At 39.1% G+C, this 20,561-nt stretch overlaps 1 protein-coding gene across 2 annotated transcripts in view; it reads right to left on the bottom strand.

The window, feature by feature from the left end:
- The window catches only part of LOC136877156 (arf-GAP domain and FG repeat-containing protein 1), a 272,539-nt gene that overhangs the window by 164,732 nt on the left and 87,246 nt on the right, over nt 1-20,561 (bottom strand). For both annotated transcript variants that reach the window (XM_067150965.2, XM_067150964.2), the window contains exons 4-5: nt 16,216-16,390; nt 15,961-16,129 (exon numbers count right to left, since the gene is read on the bottom strand). In XM_067150965.2, coding sequence (XP_067007066.2) covers nt 15,961-16,129; nt 16,216-16,390 — 344 coding nt within the window. The remainder of the gene's footprint in view (nt 1-15,960; nt 16,130-16,215; nt 16,391-20,561) is intronic.

Here is a 20,561-nt window from a genome sequence, read left to right on the forward strand (position 1 = left end):
TGTTGCAAATTGGGAATGCTGACCAGACACCTGCCTATTTTGAAATGCCGTTGAAAAATACAGTGGATACGAAGGGTTATAAAAGTGCAACCATCAGAACAGATGGTAACGAAAAGCAACGATGCAAGGTAATGTTGTGCGTATTAGTGGATGGAACCAAACTCCCTCCATGTATGGTTCTGAAAAGGAAAACAGTTCCGAAAGGAAACTTGCCATTCGGTGTTGTTAGAACACAAGAGTCCAGCTGGATGGACAGTGCATTAGTTTAGGACTGGGTGAAGTGCGTGTGGCAGCATCGCCCGGGAGCTTTGTTACAAAAACGAAACATGCTTGTGTTTGACAGTTACCGAGGAGATACAACTGACACCGTAAAAGACCTGAATGCCCATTTACATGTGGTATATTGAATACAGTAACCGTATTAAAATTTATTTCAATACTCCATGTAAACGTAGTAAATATTTACGAGAATGAATGGCTTGAATACGATGCGCACCCAAGATCTAGAAACAATATTTTGGGGAAAAAAGTGCATGTGGTATTTGGGATTATACGGTAATGTAGGAAATTAATAGTAGTACAATACACCAAGTATTAAAAATCTTCTGCTGATGGTAATTTTTTTAACCACAATTATGAATCACAATCCAATGAGAACAACTTTAATATAATTTCCTAATTTCATTCTGAAATCACTCGCAATGGAGAACCTAGATTTATAACAAAATGGAAATAGCTAGACAAAAATGACTAATGATCTAGATGTTGGTTCCCATAGGGAACCTGAAATATTTGTCCCGAATGAGTAAATTTATAATACCAATATAGTTGGTCCGTTATTGAACATTATAAATTTTCCAGCTAACTCACTCCTGGTTGCCATTAAAGCTTTCACGGCCCGTACTTATAGACATGACATAGGCTTTTGAGCTTATGCCGTGTCAAGAAAATAAGGTGAAATTCTTTACGTTTCTCAGAGAACTGCGCTCTGCGTCATCAGGAGAAAATTTTGACTGTCCACGAGAAAGACTTCTAAACAATGAGCTTTTGAATTTAGACGTTATAACAGAAGTGGAAATGGTACATTCATTCGTCACCAGATGGCTCCCCGGACGTGGTACAGCGCTAGCGTTCAAAGCGGAAGCTGATGGAACCATTGGAATCAATCTAAGAGGTTCACATAATGTGTACGTAACATGACGTAGACAGGTGTATGACCTAGACACAAGCCTGGGTGGCGCACGCCTGCCCATAACGTCACGCCCGAGAAATTCTCGTTTAGCTGCAGCGCTCATTTCGCGATCGCCCAATAATTTCTTGGGTAATCTAATCTCCTTGGAAAATGTTTTCCAGCATTCTCAACAGATGGCGGGAGGATTTCCAGCTGTATTCACGAAGCATCCGGCCTAAAATATGCCTTATCTTCTATACTTTACATATACAACCTCTGGTCAGCTGACGAGATAAACAGAAATGGCGAGCGCAAAACGGAAGAGAAGTTTGTCTGAAGACAAAATAAGGAACTACATCAAGGATGAATCTCTAAGTGGCATTAGTATTTCTGATATTAGCGATAATGATTCTATTGATTCTTCAGATGATGACCTTAGTAATTCTAGTAAAAGTGAAGAAGATATTACGTCAGAAGCTAAAGTGATGGTAGATGTTGAATATACATTCGTGTGGAAAAAGTGTAAGCCTGGGGATAGTGTGCGACCTAATATTATTCCATTTACGGGAAATCCTGGTGTGAGGATTGGATTATTACCAAAGGTGAGTGCGATTGACTGTTTTGAACTGATTCTAACAGATGAAGTTGTAAATTTGACAGTGACCGAAAAAATTCGTTGGCGCTATGCTAAAAGTGCATTGAAATACTTGTAAATAAATCTCCGCATGCAAGGACACAGTTTTGGAAAAAACAAACTCTTACAAAATTTAGCAATTTATTGCGTTAGTGTTGCTGATGGGAATAATACAAAAGCCTGAAATAAAAAGGTATTGCTCACAGGACTGTATACTTAAAATACCAATATTTTATGGAACTATATAACAGGCCTGCTGTAAAAAAGGGTAAAAAGAGTGTTGAGTAAGATTTTATTAACCTTGAATAATATATGAATGTGTTCGCTTAATAATTGTTACTCATTCCTTGCTTCCTAAAATTAAACAATTTTCTCCGAAAAACCTCCCTTTTCTGGCACAGGTCTGCCAAAACCCGCCACCGAAGGGGTTAATTGATAGACAGTGTCCCTAGTGAAATTGTTAGGATTTCTACGTATTTCCACAGCTTCCCGTATAATCCTGGACCTGTAGTGTCTAGTGTGGGTAAGAGCTTGAGCATCTTGGAACATGACAACATGACTCGACAATAGAGCGTTATCAGCTATTGCTGATTTGTCTGGCTGGTTGAGACGAATATATGTTCATGTTCCTTGATACGTGTACCAATGGACTGGCATGTGTGGCCGATGTATACCTTATCGCAAGTACAGGGAATTTCGTATAACCCATGATGTACACGTGGGGACAATTTGTCCTTGGTTTTACCCAGAATGTGAGCAATTTTAGTGGCTGTGCCAAACACGGTTTTTATATTGTGTTTGCGGAGGACCTTGGCAATTCGATCGGTGGTGTTGTGAATGTAATGCAAGTAGGCAGTTCCCTTCACTTCTTCCTTCTGTGAGCTTTGCTTGGTCATTTTTCTGGGACGCAGGGCTCTATGAATCTGCAAATCGCTGTAACCATTACCCTTGAACGTGACTGAACGTGTCCATCTCCACCTGGATATTTGATGGCTCAGAAATTCGTCTCGCCCTTTTGGCGAGTGTCGTGAGAATGCCTTGCTTTTGTGTTGTATGGTGGTGAGAATCTGCATGAAGATGACGATTTGTGTGGATAGGCTAAGGATAGATGGTATGTCCTAAGGAACCGTCCGGTTTCTTTCTTACCAGAACATCCAAGAAAGGAGGGTATCCGTCCGACTCCATCTCCATTGTGAATTTAATTGAAGGATGTTGCTGATTTAGGTGGTTTAGAAATAGATGAAGTTTCTCAGGACCTTCTGTCCAGACCACAAATGCATCATCAAACCATACCTCCACTATATCATAGGTTTGATGAGCGCCGAAGCATTAGCCTTCTTCTCAAAATGCTCCATAAAGAAATTAGCCACTTCGGGCAAAATAAACTTCCCATAGCCACTCCATCTGTTCGTAAAAATTCCCACCCCACAGAGAATAGCTGGAAGTCATGCAGTGGTAAAATAGCTTAGTAATGTCCTCAGAAAACAAGTGTTCATGACCGAGTCATTCGGCATTTTAGTGAACCAGGACTCCACATCGAAACTCGCCAAATGTGCATTAAGTTGAAGGGCTATGGTTGACAGCTTGTTGACGAAATACCGAGAGTCTCTGTTGTATGATTCAGTACGTCCTATGTAAGGCTGAAGCAATTTGCTTAGGTATTTAGCCAGAGTATCCGTAGGAAAACCTATCGCACTAACAATAGATCTGAGGGGAACATCTTTTTTTATGGATCTTAGGCAGTCCATATAATCTGGGTGGCACTGCATCCCCCGGGGACAGATATTTAGCCGCCTCTTTTGGAATTGAAGATTGCCTTAAGAGAGCTTTACGGTGGTGTTGGACACACTAGTAGTGAGTTCACGTGAGCTTAGTCTGTAAACAGGCTCTGACAATATAGCCGAGAGCTTATTCTTATACTCATCAGTGTCCATAACCACTGTCGCATTATCAGCTGAGAGAATGGTCAGTTCAGAATCATCTCTTAGTTCCTTCAGAACTCTCCTCTCACCTCTTGTTAAATTGGGCGCGGGTAACAGCAGACCTTATGAGTCTCACACATTTCTGCCTTAACTCCTCAGCCTCATCCATAAGTAGTTTGTGGATGGCTGGCTCAATGGAAGTAATTAACTCCTCAGTGGGAATTTTATAGGGAGCTTGCTTAATAGCAAGTGTAAACAGAAACAACTCTCGGGAGACTGAGTCCAGTTCCTTACGAGTGTAATGCACTCTCGATCGCAAGAGCCTTGCTAGCGCGTTGATGTATTCTCCTGGCCTTCGGAGTATTTAACGTGCGCTTCAGCTTCACACAGTTGGAAATGATGTTATGGTCCCTCCATCTCAGCAGAAAGCATAAAGAAGAAACAAGAACAGACTCCTTAATTTGCTGAATTTTGAAGCCTTCTTAAAAGTATCCTCTCCATAGAGGTTTTTAATGTTGCCAATGATGCTTTCATAGCCCCGTACTTATAGACATGATATAGGCTTTTGGGCTTATGCCGTGTCAAGAAAATGAGGTGAAATTCTTTACCTTTCGCAGAGAACTGTGCTCTGTGTCATCAGAAGAAAATCTTGACAGTCCACGAGAAAGGCTTCTAAGCATTCATTCCAGGCTTGTGTCTATGTTATGTTACGTATACATGTTATGTGACCCTCTTAGACAGATTCTGATGGTTCTGTCAGCATCCGCTTCGAATGCTAGCGCTGTACCGCGTCCGGTGAACCATCCGATGATGAATGAACGTATCATTTCCACTTGTATTATAATGTCTAAATACAAAAGCTAATTGTTTAGAAGCCTTTCTCGTGGACAGCCGATTTTCTTCTGATGATGCAGAGCACCGTTCTCTGTGAAACGTAAAGAATGCCACCTTATTTTCTTGACAGGGCATAAGCCCAAACGCCTGCATCATGTCATTCCTGGTTGCCAGCATTTTGCCCCAGTGTGCTAAGTTGGGCTTAGTTGGTAAATACCACACCTACGAAGACGCAAATATTTCAGGTTCCCTATGGGAATCAACCTCTAGATCATCTGATGGCCAGGCAGGCCATGGTATGCACTAGCCATGCGTCTTGGTAGGTGCTCTAGTTACCAACTGACGAGCCCAACTTAGCACACTGGGGCGAAACACTGGCAACCAGGAATGAGTTAGCTGGAAAATTTATAATATCCAATAACGGACTGGTAATAATGACAAGAAAAGAAAAGAAAAGAAAAGAAAAAAAAAAAAAGACAACACAAATGAGCAGGAGTTCACAGAGGGTTTGGATACCACGCAGGAGAAGCTCAGTCACTTTACAAAGATTTTCCCCACACTCTAAATCAAAGTCTTGTAAATGATGCCATAAAAGATGAATATGAACACAAATATCTGGAAACAATGTTCCAAACATATAAATGAACAGACAGCTTTAATAATCTATGATAATATCAATTTCAATCATTGTAAAGTAATTTCATGAAAATGAACTCCAATTCAAAGTATGTAGTTTGTTTCGTGAAAACCTTGCACTGCTTTTATGTATCATGACCTACTTCCCATGAGATTGGATTCCTCATCTGTCAAACATGAAGCTTGAGCTTCTACCCATTTTGGACAGGAAAAGTTACATCAAACCTATTTCTTTCCAAGTGCACATAGGATTTACTGTTCACAGAAACTAGCCAGTTGAATGCTGAAAGGCATACAAATCTACCATGAAAAGTAGTTATACATTCATCTGTGATATCCTCAAGTTGAGAGAAGTGGACACTTTCATAAGGGCTAATCTTAAACAAAGGGTTATTAATCCATGATTCCTGAGGGCATCCGTTGCCAATATATTTATAAATATATGCTTAATAAGAAGATAACCATGAAGCATATTTCAAGTACAGTGTATGCATACTACAGGGAGAAGCAAACCTAATGCACTGGGGAATTCATTTGATTATAGCAGATGTTTGACTGCCAGGGGCTGGGGAACTCCAGGCCAGCTTTACGAGCTTCCATGAGATATAACAAGAGAAACTTTCCACTTGCTGCCAGACTGTTGAAGGCTCGTATCTAAACACACGAAGCAATGTTGACACATTTTTTAAAAGAAAAATTTGTATGAAAATTACTTTTTTTTCTTTCTCTAGTTGCTTTACGTCGCACCGACACAGATAGGTCTTATGGCAACAATAGGACAGGGAAGGGCAGGGAGCGGGAAGGAAGCGGCCGTGGCCTTAATTAAGGTACAGCCCCAGCATTTGCCTAGTGTGAAAATGGGAAACCACGGAAAACCAACTTCAGGGCTGCCGATAGTGGGGTTCGAACCGACTATCTCCCGAATACTGGATACTGGATACTTAACAGCAGTTTTTATCCTGTTAGGGGTTGTAGGATAAAAAAAAAAAAAAAAATAGAGCACGACTAAGTAGTATTGTAGTGTAGTCTTATATTAATTACCTTATTGTTGTGTACTATCCCAGACAATATATCCCTCCGTTCATTTATTTTTTTGCAAATAAGTTACTTTATTTTTTAATTTAAAAATTACCCCCCCCCCCCCCCCCCCCCGTAAAGAATGGCTAAGGAGCGCAAGTGTACTTATTGTGGGTGTGGTGAGGCATTGAGGGGTATGAGGGAGGAGTTGGAAAGTTTGAGGGAGATAATTAGGATTCTCACAGAAGACAGGAAGGAAGATAGGACTCCCTCAAACAATGTACAGGTTACAGTAGGTGTACAAGAGGGAGGGGAAGGAAAGGGAGGAGTTATAGAAGACAGTGGTCTAATGTCCTAAGGGGAAGGAGATTGCAGGCCAAGGGCTCTATTCAGGATCAGAATTCAGGACAGGTGTCTGTGCGAAATCGGTACGAGTCACTCCAGGTAGAACAACAGAGGGAAGATGAGGGACAGGGAACTGTTGCTGAGATGCATGGAAGTAGGAGGAAGGGAAAAGGTAGGAAAGGGAAATGTAGAGTAGAGGATAGGAAAAGACAGGTGGAACAGGGTCATGGGAAGGAGAAAAGGGAGGAGGAAGTAGCTTCTGCAGCTATCAGGAAAGATAGGGCTGACCAAGAGGGAAGGGGATCAAATGAGGTGGGTAGGGTTGAGGCTCTGGTCATGGGGGATTCCATCGTTAGACACGTGGGGAAAGTGTATGGAGGAAAGGGAACCAGGGTAGAATGTTATCCAGGAATTAGGTTGAGGCAGATGTTGAGGAAAGTAGAAGAGAGGGAGGAGGTGAAGGAGAAGGTGGTAGTGTTTCACGTTGGTACCAACAACGTAAGGCAAGCTGATATAAGTACCAACATAGTTGGAGAAGTGTGGGATCTGGTAAATGCAGCACGGGTGAAGTTTAAGAAAGCGGAGATTGTTATTAGTGGAATACTGTGTAGGAGGGATACTGACTGGAGGGTGATTGGGGATTTAAATGAGACTATGGAGTGCGTATGTAGGAAACTGGGAGTGAAATTTCTAGATCCTAAAGGGTGGGTAGGAGATAGGGATCTGCGCCCGGATGGCCTTCATTTAAACCGCAGTGGTACGTATAAGTTAGGAAATTTGTTTGGAAGGGTAATAGGGAGGTACATTCAGGGAAACGGGATGACCTAGGGAGCGGTGATAAGGGAACAGGGAACTGGAAATCAAGTAGGGATGACATAAAATTGTTAGTGTTGACCTGTAGAAGTATTGTAAAGAAAGGAATAGAATTAAGTAATTTAATAGATATATATTTACCAGATATTGTAATAGGAGTTGAATCATGGCTGAGAAATGATATAATGGATGCAGAAATTTTCTCATGGCACTGGAGTGTGTATCGTAGAGATAGGATAGGAAAGGTGGGAGGGGGAGTTTTCATTCTGGTGAAAGAAGAATTTGTAAGCTACGAAAAAGTTAAATATGAGATACATGAAATTCTAGGTGTAAGGCTCATTTCTAAAGATAATAGGCAACTTGATATATTTGGAGTGTACAGATCGGAAAGGGTAGCACTGATGCGGATTCGGAATTATTTGATAGGATAGTTAGCTATGTGGGAAACAACATGGAAAGAAATGTGATTCTAGCGGAAGATCTGAATTTGCCAGATGTAAATTGGGAAGGAAATGCGAACGACAGGAAGCACGACCAACAAATGGCAAATAAGTTAATATGGGAAGGACAGCTGATTCAGAAAGTGATGGAACCAACCAGAGGGAAAAATATCCTGGATGTGGTGCTGATAAAACCAGATGAGCTCTATAGGGAAACTGAAGTAATAGATGGTATTAGTGATCATGAAGCTGTTTTTGTGGTAGTTAAAAATAAATGCGATAGAAAGGAAGGTCTTAAAAGTAGGACTGTTAGGCAGTACCATATGGCTGATAAAGCAGGTATGAGGCAGTTTCTAAAACGTAACTATGATCGGTGGAAAACGGTAAATAAAAATGTAAACAGACTCTGGGATGGGTTTAAAGAAATTGTTGAGGAATGCAAAAACAGGTTTGTACCTTTAAGGGTGGTAAGGAATGGTAAAGACCCACCTTATTATAATACAGAAATAAAGAGACTAAGAAGGAGGTGCAGACTGGAAAGAAATAGAGTTAGAAATGGCTGTGGAAGTAAGGAGAAATTGAAGGAACTTACTAGAAAATTGAATCTAGCAAAGAAGGCAGCTAAGGATAACATGATGGCAAGCATAATTGGCAGTCATAAAAATTTTAGTGAAAAATGGAAGGGTATGTATAGGTATTTTAAGGCAGAAACAGGTTCCAAGAAGGACATTCCAGGAATAATTAATGAACAAGGGGAGTGTGTATGTGAGGATCTTCAAAAGGCAGAAGTATTCAGTCAGCAGTATGTAAAGATTGTTGGTTACAACGATAATGTCGAGATAGAGGAAGAGACTAAGGCCAAAGAAGTAATAAAATTTACATATGATAAGAATGACATTTACAATAAGATACAAAAGTTTAAAACTAGAAAAGCGACTGGAATTGATCAGATTTCTGGGGATATACTAAAGACAATGGGTTGGAATATAGTACCATATCTGAAGTACTTATTTGATTATTGTTTGGTCGAAGGAGCTATACCAGATGAATGGAGAGTTGCTATAGTTGCCCCTGTGTATAAAGGAAAGGGTGATAGACATAAAGCTGAAAATTACAGGCCAGTAAGTTTGACATGCATTGTATGTAAGCTTTGGGAAGGCATTCTTTCTGATTATATTAGACATGTTTGTGAAATTAATAACTGGTTCGATAGAAGGCAATTCGGTTTTAGGAAAGGTTATTCCACTGAAGCTCAACTTGTAGGATTCCAGCAAGATATAGCAGATATCTTGGATTCTGGAAGTCAAAAGGACTGTATCGCGATTGACCTGTCTAAAGCATTTTTTAGTATGTTTATGTAATCACTATAAATTGAAATTAATGTATTGAATAGGTGGATTAAAGGTCGCCTTTATTGTTTTTGAACCAAGTAGTATGTTCCGAGCTGTCAGTGGAAAGATGGAGTGGAATGACATATGTTCAATAAATTTCCAATTTCTTTGCAATCATTTAAGAAAAGGCTAGGAAAACAACAGACAGGGAATCTGCCACCTGGGCAACTGTCCTAAATGCAGATCAGTAGTGATTGATTGAACCTGGGACTCTGAACCAAAGGCCTCAACACTGACCATTCGGCCAGGAGTGCAATGAAAATGAACTATCAAACATCAGTAATGATGGTCAGAAAATATTGCACACAAAAATAATGTTCAAAGAAAACAGTACAGCTCTAAACAGAACCCAACTCTTGATAACTGAGTCCTTCATTCCAAGAGGGAAAGAGATGCTTAAACAGAGAAAAAAATCTGAATATCAATGCTAAACTCGCCATAATTATCAGAAATTCCACTGTCAAATCAGAGAAAAAAAACTACAACCTATCCTTCATACATCAGCACCTTTGGCTTGGGTCGCAATTCGAGAGGGCGAAGAACGGTCAATTTTCACAGCAAAGAGAGAATCTACTACTTAAACAACCTTTTCAAGAAGCACTCAAATAGGAAGTGGACCTGGAGGTGCCCAGACAACACAGTCAAAAAACATTGCCTACATCTTGGCAACAGATACATTAGTGTGGATGTGTCAGTTCTAAAACAGTTTGATATTGGCAGTGACAATAGATTAATAAGGGCAAAACTCCAAATAGAAAAACAGGTAGAGGAAAAGCTTATGTTGGAAAGGAATGCTCAGACCACATTATCAAACGTGAAGAACAATGAGGAGCATGTTTTCCAGATTAACAGTAAGCTACAACAAACGAGCAACAACGCATCCTGGAGCCGATATTGGGTCCGAACATGTGCCATTATTGGCAGATATCAGATTGAAATTGAAAACCACCACATCAAGTGTCTAGCAAATTTGATGTTACCAAATTGTGAGATGGTACAATTAAAAAAGCAGTGATAAAAGACCTGAACAACAAAATGCAAACCAACAATAGCAACAACAATGACAACAGTACAGAATATCAATGGAAAATATTACATGATACACTGTTAAAAGTCTGTAAGGATCATCTTACATCAACAAGGCAAAAGAAGCAGAGATGGATGACTGATGAAATACTTGATCTAATTGAACGAAGACAAGAAAAGGGCAGAGAAGACAGCTACCGACAGACACAAAGGGAGATTAAGAAGAAAATCACATTAGCCAAGGAAAGACGGATGACAATGAACTGTGAAGAAATAGAAGAACTAAATAAAGACCATGATAGTTTCAAGTTATACAAGAAAGTAAAAGAGACAGCTGGGCTGTACAGAAAACAGATGCCAATGACTCTCATTGATGACACAGCAAACCCATCCTAGATGAACAAAACATCGCACAGACCTGAAGAGAATGCACAAACGAATTGTTCAGTGATGACAGGGGTGAAATTGTGTACTTACACAATGCAAAAGGTCCAAAAATAACAAAAGAAGAAGTATTACATTCCCTCACAATATCACCTAATGGTAAAGCAGTAGGTCCGGACCAGATACCAGCTGAGGTTCTAAAACTAATACTGAAGAGAATGTTGACCAAATTGCTAAACTTTTCAATACAATTTATGATACTGGAATAATCCCAGAGGACTGGTTGCAATTGACATTCATCGCAATACCTAAAAAGTCTCATCCAAAGAAATGCAGCGACTACAGTCTCATAAGTCTGATGAGTCATATGCTAAAAGTATTCTTACATATAATACACGCACGCACGCATTATTTTTTTTTTTTTTGCTAGGGGCTTTACGTCGCACCGACACAGATAGGTCTTATGGCGACAATGGGACAGGAAAGGCCTAGGAGTTGGAAGGAAGCGGCTGTGGCCTTAATTAAGGTACAGCACCAGCATTTGCCTGGTGTGAAAATGGGAAACCACGGAAAACCATCTTCAGGGCTGCCGACAGTGGGATTCGAACCTACTATCTCCCGGATACAAGCTCACAGCCGCGCACCTCTACGCGCAAGGCCAACTCGCCCGGTCGCACGCATTAGAACGAAGTGCGAAATAGACTTGGATGACAACCCAATTGGGTTTCAGAAATGCCTTTGGCACACGATAAGCCTTACTCAGCGTCAATGTCCTGCTCCAAAAATGCCTCCAACTACACAAAGATGTATTTGCATGTTTCATTGACTATGAGAAAGCTTTTGATAGAGTGAAACATGAAAAACTGATAGAGATTCTCCAACGAAAACATCTCGATGGAAAAGACATACGCATCATACAGAATCTCTGCTGGGGCCAACAAGCAACAGTCAAAATCAACCAAACCAAAACATCAGATGTGAAAATCAGAAGGGGGGTACACCAATGTTGTATACTCTCGCCGCTCCTTTTTAATATCTATTCTGACATCATTTTTAAAGAAGCTTTGCATGATGTTGAACTGGGTGTGTAAATGGTGTTTTGATCAATAATATTAGATATGCAGATAACACACTGATTCTGTGCAACACTATAGAAGGCCCTCAAGAACTCCTGAACAGAATCTATGTCAAAGGTTTATAGTATGGTCTCAATATAAATGTAGCAAAAACTAAGTTAATGGTATTTAGCAGAAATAGTAATGCAAATGTCACCTTGTCATTAAACAACCGCAAAACAGAACAAGTCCACCAGTTCAAGTACCTCGGCAGCATAACAACAGACAGTATGGATCCAGATAAGGAAATCAGATGCAGAATTGAGAATGCTAGAGCTGCATTTCACAGGACGAGCTCTTTGTTCAGTAATAATCATCTGAATCTGAAGCTCAGACAGAGATTAATGAAGTGCTACATCTGGTCAGTACTATTATATGGAGCAGAAATATGGACCTTAAAAGCCACAAGTATCAAACAACTTGCCGCCTTTGAAATGTGGTTGCACAGAAGAATTCTTAGAATACCCTGGACAGATATCATAAAGTCCTAAGGAGAGCTAGGATGAAGCAAGAACTAATAACTATGAAAGTTCACAAAATAGCTTATCTAGGCCACATATTAAGAGGAAACAAATATGGATTCATAAAACTCATTCTCCAGGGTAAAATAGAGGGCAAAACGGCGAGTTGACAGACCAGAGATAACATGATTACACAACCTCAAGCAGTGGACCGGTATCGAGACAACTGAGAGACTCTTCTGACTGGCAGAAGACAGAAAAACTTTCTTCAGAGTAATCGCCGACATCTGGGCAACCGGATATGGCACTTGAAAAAGACAACAAACTGAAGAAATTTGGACGTGTTGAGAAAAATAACAGAAATATTAATAATGTGGTGAAGAAAGTTTGCTCACAGAAGAGACTGAAGAACCCAAAAATCAGCCCAGAAACAGAAATATTCATCAATGAACAAAGGATGACTGATTTGCTGAGGTACAACTCAAACAAAATGTAAAGAAAGCTATCAGAAAAGACAAACAAAGCCATCAAAAATAATGGTAACATGAGAATCATACATTCCACTTTGTCAAGAGGAAAAATAGTAATCCACAAACTGAGAAAAAGACAAGGGGAAGATGCAAAGGAGGACAAGATCACAGAGAGTAGCTAAACTTTCACACAAAACTTTACAGTCAGTCAACTCCATTCCTCACAACAGCTGTGAAGTCAGAACACACAGTGCAGAATGCCAGATCTGAGCCTGATGATGTGCCAGAACTGAGAAGCATTAAACCAACTGAAAAGAAGCAAGGCATCAGGGGAGGATATGATTGCAAGTAATATGCTACAAGTTGGAGGAGCGACTCTGGAAAAAACCTTCTTGTACTCCTAAACAAATGTCTCACAGAAGAGAATTCCTGACCAATGACAAAATGCAGTCATCCTCCTCTTAAAGAAAGGTGACTGTACAAATAATCAGAATACCCATCAGTTTACAATCCATCTTTTACTAAGTGCTGATTAAAATAATAACAAATAGACTTACACTAAAACTTGACTTGTACCAAACTGCTGAACAAGCTGGTTTTACAGTAGGGTTCAGCACAATTGAAGGCGCTGACATGGAGAAGATAGTAATTCAAGAAATATCAAATGTTCATTTTTTTTGTCATGGAAAGAACAGTGAACACTTAGGCCAATAGCACCAAATTAACAGCAAGTCAATCGACGGAATGGTCCTAGGTCCTATGAGCGATGGAAGATGGCACTTACATTGAGTCCATGGTAACTGGCTTGGGGAATGATAAAAGTCACTCACTTATTGCACTCTGTGAGGAAGATTAATCTGGGTTTTCTGACGTCGTCGATAACTCTGAAGCAGTGATACTGTCGTTTTGGTATTGTCAGTAAAGTTTAATTCTCTGAAATGCCTCTGAATCCAGTTCCATATAAAACGGTACACAAGACTGCTTCTTGTAGTTTGAAAGTTATGACATCTGGTATCACTACGAAGAGGAGTTTGACTATAAGATGCGATAACTGCATCGGACAAAACATGAATCGTACGGTTCTCATGATGTCGCCGTATCTTGTTGGGAAAAACTATTCTGATAACATCGACCTTAAATTGTAAGTATCTAGCCACTCCTATATGGCGTGTGATCATGACTTTGGCGTAATCATAAAGAGGAAGAAAGTTTACACAACAACGGTTCCAGATGAACTTCCAAAGATGGTCCAAACTGCTAGACATTTCTTACGATTTCAAGTTATCTTTTTAACAAGATTTTTTTGACCTTTTTTGAGGAAAATGACTCATTTTTAAACACTGCACTTCTCAAAATCAGCACCCAGTCGCCGATAAAGATTTCGAGAGCAGAGTTTCCACTGATCAAAGTAAGGCAATCATTCAATGAAAATATAGGACCACAACATATTAAAGAAGGACAATCTCACCAATACCACAACCACATTATGGTTATCAGCAGCACCAAGAAAAAGGACTTACAGTCTATTTTGGATTATTTAGATGAGAAGTACCATGGGTTTTTACTGTTAAATCTGTGCATGAATGCTCAGGATGTTGTGATTGTCTAAGAAACTGATGTTTTATTATAACTTACATGTTTATGGGTAGTCACTGTGTTGCTAAAAGAATGGACACACTTTGTTTATACAATACAGATTATCATTATATTGAATGTGGAAGAGCTTTGGTTACTAAATTGTCACTTTTACATAGTACAATGTTTTGTTGTTTCTCCTGCACACTTTATATGTTGTGACTTATCTGATGATTATGATTTTTGTTGTATAAAGGGGCCTAACAGCTGGGTCATCAACCTCTAATGGTATGAGGTGCAATAAAATGCAAATTAAAACTTCAAAATGTATCCACAGACTAGAATATAAAACAAATGGTGATGAAAAAATGTTTGTGAAATAAAAACAATCAGTGGATCCAATTTACAATGTCTTAATTACTGGGATGATACGTATTATCTAAAGGTGTTCAAAATTCAGGTCACCGGCCCCTCATAATGGTACTAATCACTGGTAAAGCAGAACTATGGTGTTCCTCCTACAGCGGTACTAATCACATGCAATGTAGAGCCATGATGTACTACTCATGGGCAACATTCTGAACACAGTGGAATCGACCGGTGGAATGCAATGCACACAATGACAGTTATCACAAGCAATGCCCACACCCGTATGGTACTGCTCCTATATAACGTAGACAGATGGTTTTCCTCGCAAGGTGGTACTACATAAAATCAGCTTCATGGTCCGTATCGCACCTACACAGATTCACAACTAAGTATTTTTTATTTTCCACCTTGTCGATACACTAAATTGCTTAAGGCAACTTATTGGTTAAAAGTGGTACATGTTTCATATATTATAAACATCTTCAGCCACATAACACTGTTTAGATGAAAAATTCATGTAATGACAAAATATCAATGCTTTAGAGGAAGTGTCCTTAAAATTAACATAAGAAGATTGACAATCTTAAAAACAAAATAAGAAAAATTATATAAATTCTTTCTACAATTGAAAGCAGTTGTCAGGGAAACACTTGTATGATAATCCATAGAGAATATGTCCTAATGATTATTATTTTCTTAAAAATTATAAATTTATAAGTAATTGTCGAAATGAAGAAATCCAGATTTCATAATGTGGCTCCTATTACTATTGCAGATAATTCCTAGTTTTGAGGAGGAGGGGGAGGACACACCAATATCCCCCGCTGCTCCATCTCCTCGAGTACGTGAACAAGAGAGAACGCATCTTCACTACTACACCAGACACTAGACCATAAAAAAATGACAGGAGGTACTGTTCCAGAGGAAATCAGGTTTAAAAAGATGTGACAACTGATGTCAAAATGGGAAACCACGGAAAACCATCTTCAGGGCTGCCAACAGCGGGGTTCGAACCCACTATCTCCCGGATGCAAGCTCACAGCTGCATGCCCCTAACTGCACAGCCAACTCGCCCAGTGCATTGTTTAACAGCAAATTTCAAAAGTTGGGGAGGGGGGATATCTCTATTTACTTCAATAGGCTGTCTTTTTTCCTTTTTAAAAAAATATATGAGTGGTCTTTGTAAGTTTTACTACTTTATAGTAACACTACTAGGTCTGTGACACCACAGTTGCCTGTTAGCTTATGAAGTACCTTTGAATATGTCTACTTTCCAACAGTTTCTTTTCATACAATGGCTACACAAATTTTCATTTTCAAAAAAACATAGAAATTTTAAGAGCTCTGCAATACTCACTTGATGCATTAAATATTGGATTATTTTCAAAGTTAGCAAAAGAAGGCTGTGTAGCATTTGGTGCAAACTGCGATGAGGAACTAAATGGATCGGCAGACCCAAAATCGGCCAGAAATTCTGAAGGTGATTTATCAGGTGTGAACATATTGTCAGCGGGAGTCACGGACGTCTGCACAAACAAATTATTCCACCATTACTAAATTTAGTATCTCATTCTGCAAATATGAGAATATCTTAAAGCTGGACAATACTCACTTTCATTCCAAGAGTAAGAGGCTTTGACTGAGGTGCTGAAACAGTAGCTAAAGGCTTTGTATCTTGTATGGTTGCTACTGGTGTCGGAGTGGAGGTTCTGGAATGGCTATGAGTCTCTGGCGGTGAGAAACTGACAGGTCCATTTTTCACAGAGGCTTGAGGCTCCAAGTAATACCTAATTCGAAGATATAATAATAATAATAATAATAATAATAATAATAATAATAATAATATAGAATTAATACTAAACATACAGAGATGAACATATACAACGTTTTAATATGTATACATGTAAGAAACATGGATCGAAATGCATGTGTGGCCAATAGTTTTAATACAATGAAAAATATATTATTCACGATTTTGTAAGACTTATTTAAAGATTTTACAGTAAACTACTTCTACAGAAAAATACTCAAAAGTGATACTACAATGACATTAGTAAGTTTTTTAATTCATACGGCAGAAAATAGCAACAACCATTGTGATATGACTGAAGGGACTCCAGAGGTGCCAGTCAATGATGTAGGTAAAACATAAAATACTCCTGTGGATCAAAGCTATGTATCAAATGTTCTAGTCTTGACAAAATCAGCTCTGGTTAACATTTGCAAAGAAATGACATTACATTTAATAAGGTAAGGTAATTTTTTTTTGGTGCCTGCTCCATTGGTGTACTTTTACTCCAGGTTTAGTTGCCTCTGTGGATCAGTGGTAAGAGTGTCAGCCTCTGGATCCCAAGATCACAGGTTTGAACCCAGCAGAGGTAGCTGGTTTTCTGAAGGGCAGAAAAAAATTTATTCAATATTACATGTACGAAGTCAGCACGTAAAATATTTCTGAGTCATTCGGCGTTTACCCAATAAAATTTTTAAAATTCAGCCATAGATTGCCAAATAGAGGTATGGTTTCCTATGCCATCTGGTGGAGTGCACAGGTAGCCAAAATGGTAACAAATGAAAATGCCTACACACTGTAACTGAGTCTGCACGTGCACATCTAATGATTACCACAGGTTTGATTCCCAGTCAGTCCAGGGATTATAATTCTGGACTGAGGGTTGGAACAGGGTTCACTCAGCCTTGTAAGACCAACTGAGGGGCTACCTAAAACAAGAGGCAGCAGGCTCAGTCAAGAAAGCCAAGCACTATGGTTGAGGATGTCTGGCGCTTAGCATCGAGACATTATCGGTAAACATTTACTTATCGAGTCAAGATCACACAATCTGTTTCTTACAGTTAGAGTAGATATCCTTCACTCAACAAGAAACCAATACTCAGTGTAGTAGCATTGGCCCAGGAGTTCCTTCAAGCTGAAAGTTACAAATAGCAGTCACTGGCTGTAGTTATAGCCTATGGACAACACGACCAGTGTTTATTTTACAATTCCACGACCAGACGACTTTACTTTGATTTACCCTTCCACACCAAGCAACTTTCCTCTGTGATGGTTCTTCTTCAGGCAAAATATCTTTATGGATGCAATGCTATTTGGATACTGGATTTCACTCTACAGTCTAACTTCTAAATAGCATTCAAAACAAAACAAAATTCAAATAATATACTTTTTGTCCTTTGACAGCTATGCTTTCAAAAGGTGAAGTTATAAGATGGTGATTATTGTGCCGAGATGAGGTACAAGTAGGCAACCATCCTCTCTTAACATTAATCAGGTGTGAAAATGAAAGAGGTCCAACACTTGGAAAAATGAAGGTATCAGCCAAATAAAAATGAAGTTCAGAAAGGGTGATAAAAATGAAAGAGTACGGTACCTAAGGGCCTAGCAAACCTAATACTGTCTGGGTTAGAAGAGAACACGTGACTGAAAAAGGTGAGGTAGGAAAGGTAAAAGAGAGGAGTCTGGCAGAAGTGGAAGTAATGCCAGACTAATTATTGCTGTTCTAAGAGGAAGTACAACTAGGCAACCATCCACTATATAACAATAATCAGAGATAAAATGGAAGACTTCTAATACTTTGAAAAATGAAGGTATCGGCCAAAGAAAGACAAGGACCACAAAGGAGGTGAGAATGATAGACTCCCTGGGATCCCAGGATCATCAACCCATGCCCACAATTTAAGAGCCCCTGGGTTCCCCTTTTAGTCATACGGCAGGCAGGGAATACCATGGATATATTCTACTGCTCCTACCTCAGCCTTCTTTATCCCCCCTCCTTTCCCTATCTACTCGTTTGTTTGCATTGTCTGCTTCCTCCAGCAAGTCAATGCTTGTTCTACATCAGATATTAGAGGTGAGTCTCATAAATAATTCTCCTTTTTAATTTCTTTTCTGAATATTCATTCCTAATTCTGGCTATCATTTCCAGACTTACTTCTTTGCCTGAGGTCCTAAGTCAACTTAAAGAAATATTATGACAAGAAGATCATAACCATAATTTTTGTTATTATATGTGTACCGGGAGGTACACCTCAACTCCGCTCATTTAAAATAAGCGCCTTAATGAACTCCTCTGTCGGTCAAAAGGTGAAACTACACAAACTTAGAACTTTAATCAGAAGATGTCACCGCTGAAATATTAAGTAAATGTTTCGTTATCAAGTTTCCTAAACTGATTGAATTTCTCCTTGTTTTGTTCTGCTATACATCAAGAAGTTTGGACATTTTTCTATAGATGACACTACTAAAAACTATGATCATGCACTCTGGTTCAAGGTGGAAGAACTTATAACTTAAAGAAGTTTCATATTCCTAGGTTTTCCATAACTGATCTATGTTCATTTATTTTTGGGTTGGCAATACTTCCTTTTCTTTCCGCCAATTTTGAATCTAGCCAATCACGAATTTTTGTAATTAATTTTCAACCAATCCTGCATTTCTTGTTCACTTTGAATCTGCCAATAAAAATTAAGAGGGTGTGTCCTGATTAGTCTTGAATGCTCTCGAACCTTCCCTGAGGGTTTATAAACTGCGGCTTTTCACGTTTCCTGGTCAATTGATCACCGTCTTGATAAGTGTGTGTTTTAAGGCAGGAGGCGGGGCAGCCTCTTTCTTCGGTCAGCAGTACATCTATAAGGTAATGGCCACGTAAACTTTATCTTTCTTGTCACGTCCGCAGCTTTATTCAAGGGGAAGGTCCGAATCTTTAATTATATAACTATACTTTTCTAAAATGTAACTTTTCTTTTGGCTAATGTAAAATCTTCAGAAAATCTGTAATTGTAAATCGGGGATAGAGAGTGAGTGAGTTACCCTCTCGAGCTCCCCTTGATTTGAGGTGTCTGCGATTTAGCAACTTTTCTTTCTGTAATGTATTACCATTATTTCCATGCGCGCCACCTCAAGTAGCTTGGGATTAGCCCGTTTCATCGGCCGAGAGCCCTGTAGGTTTTAATTTTTCATTATCTGGGTGTGCAGTGTACGCCTCCATCCAGTTTGTGTTCGGGCCATTTATTTAACCTGTTCTTTTTTGCAAAGGCCCTGTAGGTTGGGTACTAGATACCACTGTATAAAATTATTTTCAATTTGTAAGCTGTGCCTTGAGAGGCCAAAGATTGTAAGTTGGTGTTGCCTTGAGTAGGCTGGAAGAAACAGAGCCTGTAAGCTCTTTTCAAAGTTTTGTAATAGTAACGAGTGCCTCTGGAAGGCTAGATATTGTATTTTGGGAGTAAGTGCTCTTAAATTAGGGGATTGCTGCCCTTGACTAAAGGATTCCTCATTTTTAATTAAAGTTTTGTAAACTGGATCCGGTATCTCTGGAATTGTAAAACTAGGGGCTTGAAACCCAGAATCTGTAAAAATCACTAATTTTGGATTTTCCTAGTCTTGTTTCAAGATTTTCATTGTGCCTGATGTTTCATTGTTATGAAAAATTGTTAAGTTTGAAATTCTAAAAGAAATATAACCTTCAGTTCTAGTTTTAAATTAATTTTGATATTCTAGATAGACCCATTCAAGCCCGCACCTCCTTTCACCATCTCTGCGTTCCACACAAACCCCGGAACAATATGTACTGTATTTTAATGTTATAATTATTGCTGCAACAATGTCTTTGTCTAGTATATGTAGGTTCTAGTTATCACATAATCTGTTTAATTTTTATTTGGCTGAAGTGGCTGAAACTAGTCCCAAGACTGACGTAATAATATTTACTTGATATACTGTATTTCTTATACGTTAGGTAGTATTAGAGCCTAACATAATTTGTTAATGTCACAGTAGGCTACTTTCATGTTCTTTACTGGTAGCTTCATTTGGCACTTAATGTTTTTTTCACTGAGTTAAAATTTGCCTTTCATCTGTACTCTTGCCCGGTTGTTCACAAACTAATCGTCCTTCTATCTTATAGCATACATTATTTCCTTTGTCTGACATATAAACCTACTTCT

Source organism: Anabrus simplex, chromosome 7 (assembly GCF_040414725.1).
Source record: "Anabrus simplex isolate iqAnaSimp1 chromosome 7, ASM4041472v1, whole genome shotgun sequence".
Classification (NCBI taxonomy): Eukaryota; Metazoa; Arthropoda; class Insecta; order Orthoptera; family Tettigoniidae; genus Anabrus; species Anabrus simplex.